At 51.7% G+C, this 20570-nt stretch overlaps 6 protein-coding genes across 6 annotated transcripts; 3 read left to right on the top strand and 3 right to left on the bottom strand.

Annotated features, from left to right (window-relative positions):
- Positions 1-2930: 2930 nt before the first annotated feature.
- On the top strand, positions 2931-4292 carry rfeD (uncharacterized protein; the record flags this gene model as incomplete). The annotated part of the gene is made up of 4 exons (XM_056689903.1): positions 2931-3087; positions 3154-3305; positions 3584-3814; positions 3873-4292. 4 exons carry the CDS (start codon positions 2931-2933, stop codon positions 4290-4292), a joined length of 960 nt encoding a protein of 319 aa, XP_056542332.1.
- A 2520-nt stretch (positions 4293-6812) lies between these two features.
- On the bottom strand, positions 6813-7469 carry N7482_007778 (uncharacterized protein; the record flags this gene model as incomplete). Its single annotated transcript, XM_056689902.1, has 2 exons — positions 6813-6820; positions 6947-7469. 2 exons carry the CDS (start codon positions 7467-7469, stop codon positions 6813-6815), a joined length of 531 nt encoding a protein of 176 aa, XP_056542331.1.
- Positions 7470-8004: 535 nt separating this feature from the next.
- Positions 8005-11697, bottom strand: N7482_007777 (uncharacterized protein; the record flags this gene model as incomplete). The annotated part of the gene is made up of 3 exons (XM_056689901.1): positions 8005-8012; positions 8059-10668; positions 10722-11697. The coding sequence occupies 3 exons, from the start codon at positions 11695-11697 to the stop codon at positions 8005-8007; spliced, it is 3594 nt and encodes a 1197-aa protein (XP_056542330.1).
- A 1367-nt stretch (positions 11698-13064) lies between these two features.
- N7482_007776 (uncharacterized protein) lies at positions 13065-14798 on the top strand (the record flags this gene model as incomplete). The annotated part of the gene is made up of 1 exon (XM_056689900.1): positions 13065-14798. The coding sequence occupies one exon, from the start codon at positions 13065-13067 to the stop codon at positions 14796-14798; it is 1734 nt and encodes a 577-aa protein (XP_056542329.1).
- Positions 14799-18049: 3251 nt separating this feature from the next.
- N7482_007775 (uncharacterized protein) lies at positions 18050-18331 on the bottom strand (the record flags this gene model as incomplete). Its single annotated transcript, XM_056689899.1, has 1 exon — positions 18050-18331. The coding sequence occupies one exon, from the start codon at positions 18329-18331 to the stop codon at positions 18050-18052; it is 282 nt and encodes a 93-aa protein (XP_056542328.1).
- Positions 18332-19590: 1259 nt separating this feature from the next.
- N7482_007774 (uncharacterized protein) lies at positions 19591-20190 on the top strand (the record flags this gene model as incomplete). The annotated part of the gene is made up of 1 exon (XM_056689898.1): positions 19591-20190. The coding sequence occupies one exon, from the start codon at positions 19591-19593 to the stop codon at positions 20188-20190; it is 600 nt and encodes a 199-aa protein (XP_056542327.1).
- Between the last annotated feature and the right edge of the window lie 380 nt (positions 20191-20570).

Genomic DNA, 20570 nt, shown 5'->3' with positions numbered 1-20570 from the left:
TACTCTCTTACATACGTATGCTGTCCCACCGCGCATATGCATCGTTCAAGGATGTGGAAAACTAAGCTACATAGCTCATCGTAATCTGGGGTTTTACTCATGCAAGGCAGATCGCAAGGACAAAGTGCTGTCTGTGCAATGATGACGACCTGTCCGTCATAACAGAATACGTCTCTGGTAGGCGTGGAAACCGCGTACTTCTATCTTGTTCAATGCAAAGGCTCATCAAATCGCTGCACATGAACCAAATCCGAATCCATTAAACCATTCCATCGCGGGACTTTCCGTCACTTTTGTACCTGCAGCCCAAGAGCACCTTGAGATTTTTCGCTTCCATCACCGTTGAGGATGTCCGGCGCTGTATACGAAGCTCAGCAGGGGGTGTGAGTGAGGGAAGTTAGCGAGTCGTCTACGATCTACAATGCAGTGACTGCCACTGCAGCATACTCCGGGTGCATTTTCCCAGACATACTTGCGACCAAGGACACGATTGTATACCTGGGAGTACGAATACGGCGTGTAGGCAGGTACAGCTTCGAGTATCCAAACGATGAGATTCATGTTGTGGTTAATCGCACTTTCGGCAATCAGATTGATGGGCGTCGGGCGTGCACCTCCCAAAAAAGAAAATACCTAGCTAGCTAACTAACGTAGTCAGTGCGCTAGCTACCTGGCTGATAGGAGCTTTCCCGAAACGAGCACCTTATCCGTATACTGTACGCCGTACAGTATAACCAGTCCTAGCGTTCGCATCCCACGGCGAAAAATCTCCGCTTCGCCGTTTCGGGACCACGCCCACTCGCACTCCACTATGGCCGATAAGCCGCGGGGGGAAGGGGGGCGGATCACGTACAATCCCAGTCACACACTACAAATGGCGGCGCAATCCTAGCTCAGCAACTATAGTTCCGTATGGTGTCTTTACAATCCTCACGCGGGACAAGCACTCAGAGATTTTTTCGTAGCAGTCCCCTCCTCTCCTGCACGGCCGTCTCCATCCGGAATGGTTGCCCTTGCCGCCGAGCCTGCAGGCCAATGAGAATGCAGGTAATTGGGAACTCTGGCCTCCACTGGACTCGTGACAGACCAATGAGGCTGCTTTGGGATGCTTTTCAGCGGCATGTGCCCCGTTCTGGTGGAGTCGGCTAACTGGCGACGTACCGGTCTGGTATTACGGGGGCCGCTGGTATGTATGGTACGGTGCGGGATTCAAGAGAGCTCGACGAGGAAGTGGGAAGAGGCACTGGGAGGCCGGGGTTGGATGGAGGCTGGAACGAAGTGTCGAGGGATTAGTGCCTGCACAGAAGTGTGTATACTCATGGATTTTGTACATAAATCGAGGCCCCGGGGAAGTTCGGAACAGCGGACAACCTTAGGGCGTCATTACTTCATGAGCCAGCCTCGGTATCGCACGGCACAGGGCCCGAGCTGAGATTAGTGTGTCTTGTTTTGGCGTGCTTTGTGGGCGGCTCTTTGTTTTCTTGCAGACTAGATCTCGATCTTGATTTCACCCGTTCGCCTCTCAAATCCTGTATACTCTTCTGTAGATAGATTCAGCGGGAGCAACTTAAGTTACCCTGTGTCTCATCAGCTTAGTCATTCGGTACCGTGCTGTATGGCCGGAGAACCGGGTAATACGGACGTAACGTGGCGCTAAGGGTTTCGCCCCCGGAGCTCCCCTCCTTCGCCCAAGAGCTTCTGGAATCTCGAGCTTCGAGCTGGGGAGAGCTTCGGAGGGGCCGCTGATAGCGCCTATCGCGACCTCCCCCCTCAACGCCTCTGAAGGGAGGTATCCAGCATAGATAGCCACAATCCATACAACATGTATATAAGAAAAAGGGTAGCTAGCTGAATTTCCAACACACGGTCTCCAGGACTGCTGATCCTCCAGCTCTCTCCGGTGTTCTACCAGGTCTTCCGAGGCGTAAAATGACCGTACGCACGATGGATCGCCCAGCTCCGATTAGGGTGATAAGCCTGGTCGTGGGAAGTACTCCGTACGTCGGTACGTACATCATGCATGCGGACAAGCAAAAGTCCGCCTTAGCTAGGGCGGGAATCGACCGAGCTGCTGAGGGGTACAGGCCAACATCCGACCAAAATTCTACCATACGGGATCAATAAATTTTCAGCTGTGCCTGCAGAAGAAGCAAAAAAATCAGCAGGGCCCCCAATACCAGGACTCGCGGGGGCAGCGCCATTACCGTCCCATACGGTAATTACTGCCCTCGTCTACCGGGCACCAGGCGGGACAACAGCTGAAGCAACCGTCCTCCGTGGAGAGAGACCCGAGAGTTCCAGCAGGGACTGGGGCGGCAAAGACTGTCGCGGTATCTTTGGGTACGCCATTTACCGTCCTTACGCTCCTCCTGTGCCACTTCCAGTATGAGCCGTCCTTCCTTTCTTCCTTTCCTCCTCTCCTCCCCACTAGAGCTTGCCAATCCTGCGCCGCTGCAGTATTATTCTAAACGCTTGTGCTCGTTCCCCTCTTCCTGGTCGTATACTCCTCCCTCCCGTTTCCTCCCTCCTCCTACACCTCCGTCGAACCCCGGCCGACGCAGAAAGAGAACGAGCGAGAGAGCGAGAGAGATAGCGGGCCGTATGCACAATGCCTCCTCGCAGCTCGCTGACGAGCTCCTTCTCGGTCACCGACGCCAACAATGAAGTGGTCTGTCCCTTGAAGAATAATGACGGTTCCAATTGTCGCAAGCGATGTTTGGGAGTAAGTTTGCCTCTGTCGCCTCGCCGCTCTCAAGATTCCCTTCCCCCTCCCGGGCGCCTTCGCCAGAGCCCCACCTTATCGCCATCGGGTGGAACGGGTGGGAATGCGACAGCACTGAAGACTCTCCGATCAATCAGATCTACTCCCTCGGATTGAATATCTTCAGGCAGCTAACCATGGTGGTCGACAGGAAAAGCGCTATCGCTCCATGCAGGAGCACATCCGACGTGCGCACCCGAACCACTACATCCCCAAGCTCCCGGCGACGGAAGAGAGCTTCCTGCTGATGGTCAACACCCCGCCCGAACAACGTGCGCATTTGTCCCCTCCAGAACCCACTCGGCCTCGGCGCCCTCATGGTCACGGTAAGTGCGGCGTCTTGCCTGGCTTCTTTCTTCCCCGAGACACTAATTGTTAACGGCTACCCGCAGATATGGCGGATAGGGACATCTACGTCGCTGACGCCAGTTCCCCGGCCACCCCTCGAGCTCTCGACGAACCTCACCCGGCCGCAGCGACCGCGGCCGTTGCGCTTGCACAACTGCACCACCACCGCCTAGCCTCCGATTGGGATACAGACATGGTATGGACATTGTGCCTTTTTTCGCCTTTTCCGAACTGCCCGCGATTTCCCAGATAGCAGGACAGTGGTTGACTCTCCCCCGCTACCCCACAGGACACCCACTCCGACACCGATATACATCAGGGCCGGATGCGCTCGTCCATTGAGCTGCCATCGCTGCGCGACCACTTCAAGCAAGAGCCCCTGCCGCCATTCTCTTCGCCCCGCCCGCGGGAACTTCTTCCGTCCATTCTCAACCATTCCCCGCCCGGTCGCTCATCTACCCTCCCCCGATCCAGCGACGAGATAAACTGACCCGCCCGCGCAAGTCATCCATCACCCAGTCGGCTCGAAAGGCCAAGCATGAGCGGCCAAAATCGAAGGAATTTGGTCGGCGCCCGAGTCTCAGCGACCGCAAGGCTCTTTCGGCAGAGCCGCAGACAGCCGCGTGGGCGCAAGGTAAGCGGTGGGAGGATCTAATTGAAGCAGCCACGTCGGCTACGGAAGCTGATGACGAACCCTATTCAGAGGTGAGTTCTATGTCTGGAGGAGTCTGCAATTTGTGACTGACATGGGGGGATTTTCTAGGCCGGCCGGTCCCCAACAATCGCCCCACTGCTCGCAAATGTGACATCTGCGCCCTCTGGATCCAAGAATCGTTCTTCGCTACCTCCAGCCTTCCAATCGGGATCGGGACTCCCGCCATTGTCCTCGCATCGGCCATTCCCACCCCATTCATACACTGCATCACCATTGCACAAGTCACTCACCCCTCCACCATTCGAAACCCTTCGCAGTCGCGACAGCGACCTCGAGCCATTCCCATCAATCGAATCGTCTCTAGATTCCATGTCCTCCCGCATCAGGAAAGAACTTTCCCTCTACGACATCCGGCTTCGCGCGCTCCATCAACTCCGACTCCAGCCCCGTCCTCAACCTCATCCCGCCAATCTCCCAACGTCAGCACCACCGCTTCTCAAACCCCACCCCCGCTTCTTTCCGCAATAAAGAGATCCAGATCTACTGCGCGCACTGCAAACGGCCATGGGCCTTGGACGAGTGCTACGCCTGTACGGAGTGTATCTGCGGCGTCTGCCGCGAGTGCGTCGGCATGTTCATCTCCAGCCCGCCCACCTCGTTCCGCAGCCCGGGCAATGGCTCATTGAACAACATACCACCCCCAGGCCCCACCAGTTACCCAAGTGCGAGGGGGTGTCCGCGGTGCCGGACGGTGGGTGGTAAGTGGAAGGCTTTCCAGCTGGACTTTAAGTGATTGCTTGCCACAGCCTTGGCACGTGACTTTACGGATCTTATGACTTATGCTTGACTTGATATACATGGTCGTTCTCTTTTACTTCTGCGTTTTGTTATGAATCTGCCATCTTCGCGGCGCGTGCGGATGAGCAGCTCAATACAGTTTCGGTCAATGGCCCGATGCTGATATGACAGGGAAGACAGAACCTGCCGCGACGCAATGCACTGCCACACGCACTGTGTGACTTGACTATAATTTCGGTGCCGGACTCCGAATCTCAAAAATGTGACGAAGCAGGTCTTTTTTTCTATGGGCAGAGATGGTCTTTCTATTTTCCTGTTGGTCTCTTTCTTTTTTTGACCTTTCACTCTGGTTGTTTGGACGTTTACCTTTATTTTATTGGTGTCATCTTGGGGGGTTCATGTTTTCATGTTTCTTGTGGTTCATTTTCCATTTTCATGTTAATGTTGATATTGATGTTCATGTTGATGTTTATGGTTTATGTATGTTTTTCTTTTTCCATTCCTCTTCGACGCCGTCATGAGTTATGCGTATATTTTGATGCCCATACAATACAATCTGTACTGCAATCATTCAAGTTGTGGCTTTGGTATTCTGCTATGCTGTTGTTGTCGGTTCATGTTCTAGAAGACGATGTATGGATGACATGATTGGAAAGGGCGTGCAGCAAATCTTGGTCTGGTCTGTCCTGGTACGGTCTTGTCTTTGGGATAATTGCGATTTTGTCGCATCGTTCACATTTATATCCATTCTCGAATATATGCCTCAATTGTGTTGTCCCAGATGTTAGTGTTACGTTTCGGTCTCCCGTTGACCAACAACTCGTTTCAGGTCACTCATAACCGTCTTACTCGGGAGGTTGACTGAGTACTATATGCGGTCGAAGGGAGTAGTCAAAAGAATGAGTAGTGAGGTAGTTGTAATTACCTCGAGAATGTCCATGTAGAAAGTCTACGGCCCTTTCGTTCTGGGCTGGCCTTTCGCCGCTCGGCACCTGATCCCACCCGTATTTCTTAGACATGTCGGCCATACCCGGGAACTAGCGAGCATGGAATGTTCCCAGTAAATAGATCACGCACTATTTACTATCAAAGTATGTAAACGAAAGATGTCCCAGCTTCTTACTCCAACGGAGCCTTGCAGTGCGGAAACATACTAATTTCTCTAACCCAGAACGGGAAAGGAAAAAAAGGGAAAGAGGAACATATTTCCACGGGGCCAAACCCAGAAACTATCAAGCATCTGCATATCCCCCAAAACAGCAATCCAGGTAGCTCCGTCATCAGCTCTCACTTAGCGTTGGCTCGCATAGTACGGGAAGTGGTGTAGGGAGCCTAGCCAACAGTTAAAGGAAATCGCTTCACGGCAAAAGCAAACTGTCTCATGGACCACCTGTTGACAAACAAGCAATGCAACCCCCCGAAGACATGGATAGTGCCACCAGATTGACTATTTATAGTGCTATCTATGATGGTAGGAAAGCTTCTTCTGCCGAAACTTCGAAGCTCGTTGCATCCTACTGTATTGCAATGAATTACAGGAATACTCAAGACCCGTTGTGGGAAAGACCTGGCTTTATTTTCTGATTAGCATATTTTGACACACTCCTTTCATATTGACCGCTGAATGGAGTTGCACTAGGGTTAAAGTGGACCTGTTGGTAAAGCCCGCCTTGACAAGTGCCCCCGGTCCTAACCCACCACCGGTAAATTACCGGGACCCTCTGGACGGCCTGTGGTAGTCGTTGAGCCATTCTCCTCCCGACAGCTTTTTTGGGCTACTGTTATGGTACAGTCCAAGGCTTACTTGGCTGTGGATACGGCACTGCGCTTGTTTCCCTTACTACTGATTAGTTCCAGCCTACTACCACCGCACTTGGTCCACAGCCCATGCACAGATCCAGATCTCACCGGTGAACGCGTGATGGATCCATCATGTACAGTGAGGGCCACAAATTCCAATGGATTCCATTACTCCGGTCATGATCCAACCCTGAATTAGCTCGCAAGGCCATTTGAAGACTGGGACAAGCGGCCCGGTTGACTTCTGTGAGCAGGTCACTCGACGGAAGGAGATTGCTATTTTTATCAAAGGTAAGTTCTACTTTATTTGAAGTGTCAGTGATCAATTTATTCGGTTGAGGTGAGTATCAATCTCACAATGCAACTCCTTGTCAATAAGTGGCAATCTATCTATCCTACGTAAGCATACAAAGAAGGCAAAAGTCGATTAGTGTCTCGTTTAATGGTCAGTCACGGACCTGACGAAAAGTATGGACAAAAATTTACAAAAGATCAATGGTTTATATTTTTTTCCAAGGTCCACACATACCTTCCCCTGCAGAAAGGGCACCACCGGTCACAAGCGCGATGCAAGAACCACTCACCGAGACAGTCAGAGCAGAACCAGTGATTGCAGTACGGTTCAAATGTGATAATCTCTGTCCCATCGTCAGGCTCATCGTGACAGATCCCACAACGATCACAATTGGAAGTCTCCCGCAGTGCCTGGTCAAGCGCGCGCCGAGGCATTCCCGCGGTCACGGCTGCTATTCGAGCCTGTCGCACTTGCTCGGTAGAAGAAACAGGGCCCGGGCCAGCAAGGTGGTTGCGGATATTTCGGCGGCGGCGGTCGCGGGCATGAGCAGGACCACGAGGGCCAATCACAGTACGACAGCGATCTGCACGGTGGTAACCAGCTTGCTGGATTGCTAGGCGAAGGTCATCGACGTGTATGACTAGCCACTGCTCATCACGGTTTATGGGAGGACCCACCACGGGGCGTTCGCGAGTCAGGAAGCCTTGAAGGAGGTTAGTAAGTACTCGTACGAGAACCGAAATGAAGATTACCAACACGAACTGAGATACCTCCTGCAAGGGGGAGCGAATCTCGGGTTGTCGGCCTGCCATCCTGAGTTCGGCTTTCCAACAGGGGTAGTAAAAAATCAAAATGGGTTTGTGAGGGGTGCAGCACGAAGATACAAGGTGGGAAACTGTACCGGTGGAGAATTGATTTAGGCAAGGTGAGGAGGTATCTTATATATCCATGCTGTGAGGAATATCCGACCCATTCCTATATATTCGTTTCTTTGTTCTCTGCTCTCATTTTGTTCCCAACTTGATCTCTTCTCTTTGTCTGTTGTTCTTTGGTCGGTCATTGTTCATTATCCGGTCGATGCTGCTTGCTTGGTAGTATAAGGTGAAGAAAGGCTCGGGGGTCCATGGGTCTAAGGTAGCTAATGGAGCCTTAGCGAAAGAGAAAAATGCATGAGGATCGAGTGGATATCTAAGTGATTAACCTGGGCCTTTTTCTTTTCTATTCTAGAGTTCCCACCATATGGAAGGTGTTGATGTATTGCAGATCTGTCGGACAGGCTCAATGCATGATGATAGATTGAATGTATCTAAAAGTGTCGATACCTGCAGCCTACTCATGAGCTGCTAGTCACAGTACTTGGCTTGTTAGCCATAGCTTTGTTTTTCCTTGACACTCTCTTACCCCAGTGGTCGAAGCTAGTGTGTAGTGCCTTGCGATACTGTGACCCCTGAGAATTGGCATCGGCTTCATTCTCCAACAACATCTGTACGATCTTATCGTGTCCGCTATCACAAGCAGCTTGGAGGGCATTGCCAAACAATCCACCCTGGCCGTTGACTTCGGCTCCGTGATCTAAGAGGACCCGCACGATCTTATCGTGTCCTCTATCACAAGCAGCGTGGAGGGCATTGGGAAACATTCCACCCTGGGCATTGACATCGGCTCCGTGATCTAAGAGGACCTGCATGATCTTATCGTATCCTCTCTCACAAGCAGCCTGGAGGGCATTGCCATACACTCCACCCTGGGTGTTGACATCGGCTCCGTGATCTAAGAGGACCTGCACGACCTTATTGTGCCCTCCACCACAAGCAGCCTGGAGGGCATTGCCATACACTCCACCCTGGGCGTTGACATCGGCTCCGTGATCTAAGAGGACCTGCACGATCTTATCGTGTCCTCCACAACAAGCAGCCTGGAAGGTATTGCCAAAAAATCCACCTTGCTGGTTGATATCGGCTCCGTGTTCCAAGAGGACCTGCACGACCTTATTGTGCCCTCCACCATAAGCAGCGTGGAGGGCATTGCCATAAAATCCACCCTGCTGGTTGACATCGGCTCCGTGTTCCAAGAGGACCTGCACGATCTTATCGTGTCCTCCATGACAAGCAGCCTGAAGGGAATTGCCATAAAATCCACCCTGCTGGTTGACATCGGCTCCGTGTTCCAAGAGGACCTGCACGACCTTATTGTGCCCTCTAACACAAGCAGCCTGAAGGGCATTGCCTCTCTTTCCACCGTGAGCATTGACATCGGCTCCGTGGTTGAGCAGTCTCTTCACAACATTCTTGTATCCACTCAATGAGGCCCACATCAACGGGTATGAATTCATGCTATCCGCTTTATTGACCTCACTGTCATCTTCGGCGAGGAGACGGCGGACAATTTTTTCATGCCCGTTGATGGCTGCGAGATGAATCGGGCTCACTTTATGCTCTGGGCTGTCGTCCGGCATCATTGCCTTCCAAAACAATGGGAACCAAAGTGAGAATACCTTTCCAGTCGTATTATATATATCATGCAATAAGTCGTCAACTTCTTGGTCTTCTTCCATAGTCATTTTTCGCACGTGATCGGGCCAATGTACTGCGGAATATTCCAAAAGCTTTTGACCGTCGTCCTCCAAATCCTCCATCAGCAGGTATTGCAAACAGATACGAGCCATCAGCTGCTCGTTCTCACTCGGTTTGCACGAGTACGCGAAATGAGGAGTCTCTGTGCTTTCTCCGATGAGAAACTCTCTGGCCGTCTGATGAATGAGGTAGATCTTCGAGTTCTTGATGAACACGAATAGGCCACATAACTGGCGTAGCTTTTCATCGAAATATTCTAGCTCTGCGCTAGCCTGCGCTGCAAATCGGCACTTTGGCTGTAACGCTATACCTAATGCCATTGCCATTTCTTGTATGGTTAAAGGACGCCGAGCCGCGACAATAATCTGTAATATCCTTCTCACTTTGGTTACCTCCCCTGTTGGCACCCGACTGAGAATTTTCTCATAGGCCGCATTTACAGAGGAAGGAATTCGTTCGATTATCTGCTTTGACGGCCAGAGACTTTTCGTGAAGGTGGTTCGAATGTCGTCGATAGCCAAATATAGCCACAGATACGTCCTGTGTTCCATCTGAAGGAGCTGGTGCTCGAGTCTCTGCTGCGTCTCAGGTGACAAGCGAGCTGCTTGGGCTAGGTCTTTGACTCGCATCTTCACAACAAGATCTATCTCCTCATGAATCTGATCGTTTTCTTCTTCGCCCTTGAGATGAAGCTGCGGGAAAGCATCTGTGATCGCTCGAAAACCTAGTTGGATGTCGTTGTAGGGACGACTAGTAACGAAGAATTTCAACCACGTATTCCCTGCGGATGATTGCCGCTGGGAGTGAAAGTGACTGAGCTTCTCTATCAATCGGTGCTGATCAACCTCGCGGCATTCGTCGAGCGCATCGAGTATACAGATGATTTTGCATGACCCGCCAGCTAATGATGCTGTTAAAAATATTTGCCAGAGTTCCTCAATATCTTGCCGAATTTTCTCGCCATTCTTTTCCCAGGATGGTAGCGCATGTTGTAGTAGAGATGGCTGCTGGATAAAGAGCTGATGAAGTATTGAGCACAATGCTATAGCAAGATGATCCTGTTCGGCATTGTCCTTAAAGAAAAAGTAACACGTTGTGATTCCCGAATTAGAGTCCTGCAAGTGATCATCGATAATCGATTTAGCCAGTACAGACTTCCCGCAGCCAGGATCAGCCGACACCCAGAGGAGGTCATTGCATCTGCTCTTCCACCAACGGAGGTATTCAGGGCTCTGTAGGGCCCATTGGCAGGTCCCTTCTGCTCGGGTTGGATTGATATTCTTCTGCTCCATGTAATTGGCGATCTTAAAGGCTTGGTGACATTTTTGCTGCCGATCTGTTAAAACTCTTGCTTTCTGCTCATAAAAGTGTTGTTCCTGTTGATCGTATGCTCGATCTAAGCGCTGATTGGTGCCTTGGATTTCTTCCTTCAACTCATCTGTGAAGTGCTATATGAGTACTCCACTCTTGATTAACGTGGATGATACTTACTACACACATCCACCACTAATTCTTCCTGCGAAACATGACCCTTAGGGATATACCCTAGTAGCTCTTTGGTATATGATGCTGCTGCCAAAGCAGCATATCCTTGCCACTGCTTGTTCTTATGCGAATCGGCGTAATCACAAACACCGCGGATGACAATGCAGGGAAAGTCCATCATCAAACCAGCTGCCTCCATTTCAAAGCATAATGCCCCGGTTTGTAGCCTAAGCTGCTCTCTGGTATTCCCATTCTTGATCACTGAGCTCCCAGACGCAATAATACCATAGTGTGGCTGCGGGTCACTACTCTCGCGTTTCTCTCTGGTCTCTTCCCATTCTAGCAGACATGCATCACAGCTATTTGCAGCAGCAGGATGCTCGTAATGTGGCTTAAAGAGCCGATCATGATATATATCTGGTCGGGCGAAACTTCTCCGGGTTCGTGTAGTTCTTTTGGTCGCGCGACGGATATATTCCGGATAGAGAGGGTCGTCCGTTAGCTCGTTAGCCCTCATCGAGCTAAGCGCTGTGAGCAGCGACCGAGGAGGGCTATTCAAAGATCCAGTTCGGTGGAATTCTCCACCGACCCCAACCTTTCCCATATCATATTGCAGCACCCCACCGGAAGTGCCCTGCGGGTAGCTAATCACGATATCGCCCAGTCGTATATCATGAGCAGCCGACGGGATTCCTCCCCCGATCCCGACCATCAACCCAATTCGAAGCGAGCTAGAGAATGTGCGGAGCATGTTGTTTGCGACCGTGGTGGCTGAGGTCATCCCGTACTGTCCTCCGGGCAGACAGGCGATCACGACATGGTGTTTACCGATTCTGCCTGAGGTGTAGGTGTTCGTGTCTGCTGCGTCTTGAAACTCGAGGATACCAAAATTTTCATCCAGCATTTCTTTGGCTGCGGCAGCCTCAATCGGGAGGGCACATATCCAACCAATTTGGAATGTTTGACGGGGAGGGGCAGGCATATAGAGGATGTGGTCGAGTGTACCAAGTTGATAGCTGGGAAGGAATATTGGGCCGAAGCGGGAAGACGGCAGCACTGGTTCAAAAGTTTTCCATAGTAAAGAAGCGAGAAGAGAGTTACAGCATGGTGACAGATAAGAAAATAAGAAAACATCGTCAGTAGGAAGGCTCAGCCCCGCGCTAAACACGACGTGCAGCAGGGCGGCTAAAGACGAAGTGCTACTAGCGGGGGAAGCCGCAGTGACATCCAATGTCCGTCCGCAGTTATTTACTGTTTCCTTTTTTCTTGGCTATTTCATTGTTGTTACAATCCCCACCACTCTTTCTTCCTTTCTCGCTTCTCTGTTCTTGATTATGCTAGGTTGCTCCCACCGCTATGGTGGGGGTGTATTTGCTTATATTTGATCACATCAGACACCTTTAACCTCACCCTAAAAGCTGATCTCCCGTTACACAAAGGGTCTACAGTAACAATCATTATGAGTGGCCAGGTCGAGATAGCCCACCTACAGGCTGGTAGTATGCCATGAGTTCTCCAGGAATCTCAAGGCATTAATCCTGGACGCCATTTTCTAGATGCTGGTTAAAGAATATCAAGGACACCACAAATTAGAAGGCATTTGCCGCGACGGTTCTCATTTTAAGATTATAATGAGGAAGAGAAAGCAATCAAAGACTAGAGGTTCGATAAGACAGTCAATACGGGGTTTGGGTAAACGGGCCCTCTGATATTGCATGACGCTTTACCGCCCCCAAGTCATCTGATGAGGGGTACCCACCCCCACCTCATGACATGCGCGAAAACTTCATGAGCACTTGTGTACGGCATTCGTTATGGCATCACTATCGTTCGGCGATAGGAATGGTGGGCTACAGGTGGGAACAAATCATGCTCCCATCACGGCAGAATTCCGTTTCCCGTCAGGTACAACACCCTCGGCGACAACTCGTTCAGACATGGGTGAAAGCTAACACATATTGCGCTGTAGATATAGATCCATGCTTCTTCAATACCTCCTCCTACCAAGTGCATAAGAACATAAATCCTGTACGAATCAGAAACACATGCAGATGGTTTCTAGATCATCCGACTTTTCGAGAGTGGAGAGATAGCGAGCATAACAATCTGTTATGGCTCTCTGCAGACCCTGGCTGTGGCAAGTCAGTGCTCTCGAGAACTCTAGTCGATGAAGAGCTCCTTGATCATGGATCAGCCACGGTATGCTATTTCTTCTTTAAAGACAATGAGGAGCAAAACAAAGCGGCCACAGCGATTTGTGCCGTCCTGCATCAGCTTTTTTACTCCAATGAATTCCTCTTCCAGAAATACGCCACAGTGGCAGTACAGAAATATGGAAAGACACTGCAGATGGATTTTTTACGTCTTTGGCAGCTATTATTATCTGCAACTCGAGATCCTTACTGTGGGGATTTGATCTGCCTTTTCGACGGGTTAGACGAATGCCGACAGTCAGACCGCGATCAACTTATTCAAGAGCTTGAACGGCTCTATACGACTTTTGGAGCGAGACAAAGGACCAAATCCAAGATAAAGATTTTCGTTACGAGTCGTCCATACGGCGATATCGAATGGGGATTTGGTAGGCTAACGAGTCGGTATCCGACTATTCGACTGGCTGCAGATGATGAATGGAAGACAATCAGCGAGGAGATAATTGTTGTTATGGAGGCAAAAGTTGACGAAATTGCGGAAAAGAGACGCCTTAGCAATGAGATTCGGAGAGCTTTGAAACGCCGCTTTACTGAGATCTCTAATAGGACCTACCTCTGGCTACATCTGACATTAGATGCGCTGAAGCACAGTCTTGGTCTTACGCAAAAAAAGTTACTCCGGCGGATTGATGAACTTCCTGAAAGTGTCGAGCAAGCATATGAAGCGATCCTAGAGAGATGCAACAGAAGAAACTGGCAAGACACGACGCGTTTATTAAACATCATCGTTGCCTCACAGTGGCCTTTGAGCTTGTCTGAGATTGATGTTGCCTTGGAAGTAGGACCAAACTCGAGATCGCTCGGAAATTTAGACCTCGAGGGTCCTTCTAAGCGAAAACAATGGATACGTGATGCGTGTGGATTATTTGTTAGCATAATCGACTCACATGTGTACCTCATCCACCAGACGGCAAGGGAATTTCTACTACGACATACGAATGAACGAGCCGTATTAGGAAGATGGAGACACTCGATCAATTTGCAAGATGCTCATTTAACCCTTTCAAAGGTCTGCATTGCCTATCTCATTCTGGCGGGGTTTCAGATGGAAAATCGTCAGGTTCTTGAAGAATATTGCCCAGCGAAGGCATTTTTAAGATATTCCGCCCAAAATTGGATTTACCACACGCAGGAGGCCAACATAACAGAAGAGAATTGGATCAGAAAGGCAGCGGAACTATGCGCAGCGGGCGATAGGTTTTCCCTGTTCTGGGTTGGATGTAATGCATATGATACGTTTTGGGAGCCGGGAATACATCGACGGTCAACATCCCTAATTTGGGCTACAAGGTGGGGCCTAATTCCGGTCATACAACATCTGCTTGAACAAACAACGGCGGAAGTTGAAATCACCGAGGCCGTGATCAAGACTGCCGCAGGAAATACGCAAAGTGGAGACGCTGTGATGAAACTTCTCCTGGACCGAGGAGGGACAGAAATCAAAATCACTAATGCCGTAGTCAAGGCGGCCGCGGAAAATACTCAAAGAGGTGACGTTGTGATGAATCTCCTCCTAGACCGAAGGGGAGAGGATATCAACATTACTCAGGAAGTGGTCGCCGCCACAGCAACGAATTGGAACAAAGGAGAGGCTGTGATGAGGATTCTCCTTGAGCGAAAAGGAGCGGATATTAAGATCACTGAGTTTGTGTTAACCACAGTGGTCAGAAACTGGAGAAGAGGAGGAGAAGCTGTGATTAAACTTCTGCTAGACCAAAGGGAAGTAGACGTTGAGATCAGCAAGGCTGTGATCGCTACAGCGGCGGGAGATTGGGGAGAAGGAGAAGCTATGATGAAACTCCTGCTGGACCGTGGGAAAGTGGACGTTGAGGTCACCAAGGCTGTGATCGCTACAGCGGCGGCAAATTAGGAAGGAGGAGAAGCTATGACGAAGCTTCTCCTTGATCAACGAGGGCTTCTACTCGGCCTCAAAGGAGAGGAGACAATGAAGATCATTGAAGTCATCATCGCCATTGCCGCGGCGTGGCCAGGAAGAGGACGGGCCATGATGCAGCTCGTTCTCAATCGAAGAGGGGCAGACACCAACCTGATCGAGGCAATGAGCAAGGCGGCGGAAAACAAGCAAAGGGCAGAATCTATAATGAGGTTTATTTTTGATCGAATTATTGTATTCTAATCTGAATATTGAATGTATGACATCGTATTCTTGAAAGATACAAGAAGATCAATAATCTGAGACTCTTCCTAACATAACGTGTTACCCGCTTACGCCGCTCATGCGCTTATGTCGCCCACGCCAAAATGCGTAGTAAATGCAAAAGTTTACAATATCATTTCTCAACAACCACATTTCCTTTAGAGGAGATATTAGAACAGCATGTTTGAAATAGGTCTCCTAAATATATTAGTATCTCCTACGGGAGTTAGTCCTAGTAAATACATATAATCTCAGTCTCTTTAGACTACGCCCTAATAGATATCTATCCCATTGAGGTAAGTGGGATGTATACATCCTAGTAGGCTAGGGATTCGTTAACTACGGGAGCCAATTACTAGATACCAGCAGAAATACTAGTCTAGATACTAGTAGGGCTTTTTTGGATTGGGTCCCTATTAAAGTTAGGGTAATTTTATCTAGCATATCCCGCGTGATAAATGACTAGTCGTGATTGTGGTGAACCTTCCACCGTAGAAATTGGATTCGGGGCACGCTATCACTTTGCACTCTTCGTAGATTATATGTGCCTAAAATCTTTAGAAGATATGCCCATGGTTAAGATCATGTCTAAGCAGTGGGGTTATCTGCCTCCGATGAGAGGAATTCTGAACAATATCCTAGTTGGGAGGACGGAACGACGGAATATGATGAAGAGGAGGTGGGATGGATGTACATGTCCGTCGACGAGTATGTGGAGCTGTATCATAAGTTGGAGTACGTTCATGGTGGTGCCTGGTATAGCAGTTATCACCGGCCGCCATGCATGATTGATGGGGACGAGTCGACTCTTCGGGGATTCTGGCGAAACAAGAAGTGAATATGAGCCGTCTAATGCGGCTGATATACCTATAGGTATGTATCTAGATACGTTTCAATCGATGATACGGAAGGTCATTTTTTGATGGCTATCTCCTTGGCTCTCCTTATTTCTTCTATCTACAGTGCGACTGGGCTGATTTCTTTCCAAAAGGCCCCAGAGTGTTCATACAGTGTACGACTCATACAGCAGCTTCAGATCATACCGAATGCGTGCTGAGCATAATCTACCAAAGGAACTTACAGGGCCTGATTCCATTTGAACTCGGCACCTCCTACTACTTGATGCCTGCGGCGAGGATAATTATTAGGATCCTGCCTTGAAACAGCACGCATTACCACCATCCACAGAGTATCTGGCCCTTTGAACCGCGATCTCAACAGCATATATACATCTACGGAATACTCGCACAAGTAAATCGCAGCCAAATCGAAAGGTTCTATGATGGTAGACACCACTCGACCAAACCACTTACCAGCACCAACCCTTGCAACCCTTTCAATCCCTAAATGGCCACCCCACACCACGCCATACTCACATCACAGACCAGCCTAAACAAAACTGCGTCCGCCACGCGACGAAATAGGCTAAATCCCCGATGAACTACCGAACCTCCGTTCTACGTAGGGCATAGTACTTTTCCATCACCCCCTGGACTGGCTGAGCCTTACACCCCCCGATGCGCCCAAAGTACGGAGTAACCCCATTCACATTTGCCCCGTGGCGCAGTGCCCCCGCAACCTAGACCTGCGCAGTTGCGTTGCTAACACTAGGGCGCCGCGTAGCACTAGACATTCTAGACGAGAAGCGTCCGTGCTGGGGCTAAACCGGTCTGGGACCGGGGAGTAAGTAGCGAAGTACGGAGTAAAGGGATAAACGAATCGGCCAGCTGATATTCGGGCGAAAGCCGTCGGGGGCCGGCCCACGTTTCGCGGCACTGAAGTTTATCCAGATTATGTCTTTAGTTCATTTATGGCGTGTGACTTTAGGCTCGGCGTGGTCGGCTACAGTAGTACACATCATCTGGACATGGTACACTGTGTCCTGTTCTGTGCTATGCTGTGCCAGGTGTGCGCCGCAGGGCCCGGCCGTTCCAGCGTGCGCAGAAGCTACAGAATAACAGCTAGCAACCCCGAAACCAACCCCCACGCGCCATGCTGGGGCTAAACGATCACGCACAAATGAACTCGAATCATAATGAAATCATTCACTTCCACAGGGCCCTGGAAATCGGGATCACGGGCAGGACTTGCCTGGGATTCTTATTAGCCGAACCCGATGTGGGGATTTAGACGGGCTGGTGTGGCTCCAGGGAGCCAACGGTTGGTTGTCGGGGAGTGCAATGAACATCGGTCGGGCCGATTTTTATTGTGGTTTGGTTTGGGTTCTAGGGATGGAGATGGAGATGGGGAATAGGGGTATGGTACGGGGTTGGTGGTGGTGTGATGATAGGTTATTTTCCCACGAACAGGCTGGGACATGAGGGGCTTAATCTTTTTTTCTCTTTCTGTTTGTTGCTCGGTGATGGATAAACGCCCGGTCGGGCACGGCCCCGTGGACGGAACACGGTGCGTGGGGTACATGAGATCCCGATCGCTAATTTTCCGGTTTGGGTGATTAAGCCACAGGGAGAAAAGAACATTACGAGATGAGACATCCTACAGTACTCTATATGCTTGTCGCGAGAGACGAGTTTTCACGGAGTTCCGGAAGGGATGGCGTGCACCGTACTACGATGTATATCCGCCGGGTATTGCCCACGGTCAACGGCTGGGCCTATGGCAGACCGAGTCGGTAATCCGGCGGGACGGAGAGCCCTGTTGATCGGCTAAAAGGGCGATCGGGAAAAGGGGCAGGACATCCTGACAACGGGTTTAGTAACAGAGTTTAGGCTTGGGGTAGATTTGGGTGAATGGGTGCCCCGTACTCCGTAGTTGTACGCAGTCCGGAATATGGAGAGGACCGTAAACCCTAGGGCGATCGGAGGCACTTGGATTCAGTAAAAGTCGATGGAGGGAGGAACGGGGAGGGGGATGGTCAGCAGGGGAGGACGTGTCCAGCAAGGAGGACTGTGGATGGAGGAATTGCTGTTATTCATGCTTGTCAGCTGAGGGCCGGGCTCAGGTTACCTTTGTGGGGAGGAGTTGGCAAGTTGGTAGGTGAAGGCGTGTTTCCCGAGTTCTGGTCCAGTTCTGGCCGTCTTGGTTGGTCCCCGGTCGGCGGCTTGGCCTAGCCGTTCTCTCCCCCCCCCCACAAGAGCAGCCAAGGCCACATGGAAAAGGGCGCAAAGCAAAGGCGAGCCGAGCGCACTCAGATCCTCGGGACCGAGAACGAAGCAGGCGAGTCGAACGATCGAGCCGACGAGTGATCCGCCGCGGTGCGGGGGATGGACATCATAGAGTTGCATTGGCGTCAGTCAAAGCTCGGTTGCACTGCTCCGTCGTTACGTCCATGTAGTAAAGAGGCCGTCGAAACGGACGGTACAGTCGCTGAAGAGACGTAACGGAGACCGATCCGCCGTGGCTGCTCATATTTCCCTTTAAGCTTTGGTTTCTCCGCAAGATGAGCTCGTGCCTGGGCTTTGCTCCGAGGTTATCCACCGGGGAAAAGTCAAACGAGGGGGGCTCCACCGGGCATTCGGGCAGGCAAAAGGAATTCCCGTACCGGGGCACATGATCGTAGTTCCAGCCGGGGAAGAGGGGGGTGGAGTATATTGCCGACTGATTCCTTCGGCAATCGCTCTGTTCGTCCTTTGCAGCGGCATAGTAGGAATGAGTGAGTTACTTTTGTGGCACAAGCTCTATCCCGTGTCCACCTGCCGCAACTCTCTCTCACGTTCAGCCCGAGAATGTCTGGTCGGCTCGTAGTGGCCCGACCGACTTACCTAATGCGAATTCAGCAAATGCGGGGTTGCCCGGGGTCGGTTCGCTTGCGCCTCGGAGGCTGGGGGCCAATCAGTGCGCCCGGCGGACGGGGCCGAATCGCGACGGGTCTGCCGGGGGGAATCTCGGCGTAGGGCTTTCCCGTGTGCGACTGTGTTTGGCACGCAGAAGGCAAGGGGGGATGAGGGATGAGGATGAGGCATGCGGGAGGGATATGTACGGGCGTCTCACCCCATGTCCGTAGTCCGCACGGCCAGGGCAGGACAAACAATCCCGATCGCCCGAGGCGGTCGGCCTCGGAGTGACTCGTTTGCCCAGAGTGCGTGCAGCTGCCCACGATTCAGTGGTACAGGCACAGCGTGGGTGTTCCGTGCTGCATCCGGTCGTATTCCACGAGCACTGCCAAGCAACAGACAGCCCCCAACGCGAGCAGTGGCAAAGCGAATCAGGAGGGCAGAGCAGGGTTGGGACGGGCACCAGCCAGAACACGGCCAGCACGGACTCTGGGGGAAGCCGTGATACGGTACGGAGGCCGCCGCCAGACAGCCGTCAGTCATCGACGTGCGCAGGGCCGATCCTAGCACGCCACAGTGATTCCGCACAGGGCCTGCGACTAAGAACATCCTTGCCTGATGTAACTACCGGGGTGTAGGGACGAGGATCAATCGCGGATCTCGTCGCTCTCCCCGCGGGGAGCCCGAGGGAGCTCAGGGACCCCGCGTCGATTGGGTGCCGCCCACGAGGCTAGCCCCGGTGGCCTTGCCGCAATTGCCCCGACTGCCCGATGCGCGGTAGGAGGAGGCGGATGAGGAACGGTCGGAGGGTGGATGGGGGTCTGGGCCAAGAAGCTGAAAGTCCGGGGGGCGTCATTAGTGACGAAAACGCAGGGAATACCCGAGGAATCACAGACCCCAGTCCGAGTGCTCTTGACGGGACTTTCCCCCCGTCCACCCAGGACCCCTCTTTCGACCCAGGGGAAGCAGAAAAGACAGCAAGCTTGCAAGCCCTACGACCCCGAGCCGGTGGAGTCTCCGGTGGAAGGCCCCAACCCCAACCAGACTCCACGGCCATCGCAGAGCTGTCCGAGGTCACGCCCTCGTTCCTGCCGCTTGCCTGTTTCGGACTTCCCGGCGCGCCCAGAAAATCAGGACAGCACACAAGCAGATCTGTCCTGTTCAGCGGGGCTAGGGCCGACCGAACGTCAGCCGAGCAGCAACAGGCCTGGTATGTGGCATCGGATGGGAGGGATCCAGCCCGTCTAAACCGGGGAAGGGGCATCCTGGATGGCTCCTCATACTATGCAATATTATACCTGGCAAGAGTGACGTTATTCGTCAGGCTATACTGGCCCCCCTGGTCAAGAAGGAAGGTGGAGGAAACCTAGGAACTTGGCCGTCGAGTTACGTAGATTCCTGGGAGTGGAACTCTTGTCTGGCCCAGAGGATTGCCCGGAGAAGTGAGACGGGGCCATCATCCGAGGTCGGAAAGTAGCCGGATCAGCCGTTGGCTCTGTCGTCGAGGGAGCACGTCCAGGCCACCAATAACCTCATCAACACGGAACTCTGTCGGCACGCAAGCACTGCACATTGGGATCTCGGCCAGTGGTGATCCCGTACAAACAGGACGGCATCAGCAATTGGGCTGGATAGAGTGCGACGGCCGCGCTGTTCGACACGGGTGGTTACTGGACCGTGCTTCGGTCGGTCGAGTCGGTAACAGACAGGTCGGGGGCGAGTCGGGGTCCAAGACGATCATGAGATCATG

This window comes from Penicillium canariense, assembly GCF_028826845.1.
Source record: "Penicillium canariense strain IBT 26290 chromosome Unknown utg000004l_segment0_segment0, whole genome shotgun sequence".
NCBI lineage: Eukaryota > Fungi > Ascomycota > Eurotiomycetes > Eurotiales > Aspergillaceae > Penicillium > Penicillium canariense.
This window is presented reverse-complemented; position numbering and strand designations above follow the sequence as displayed.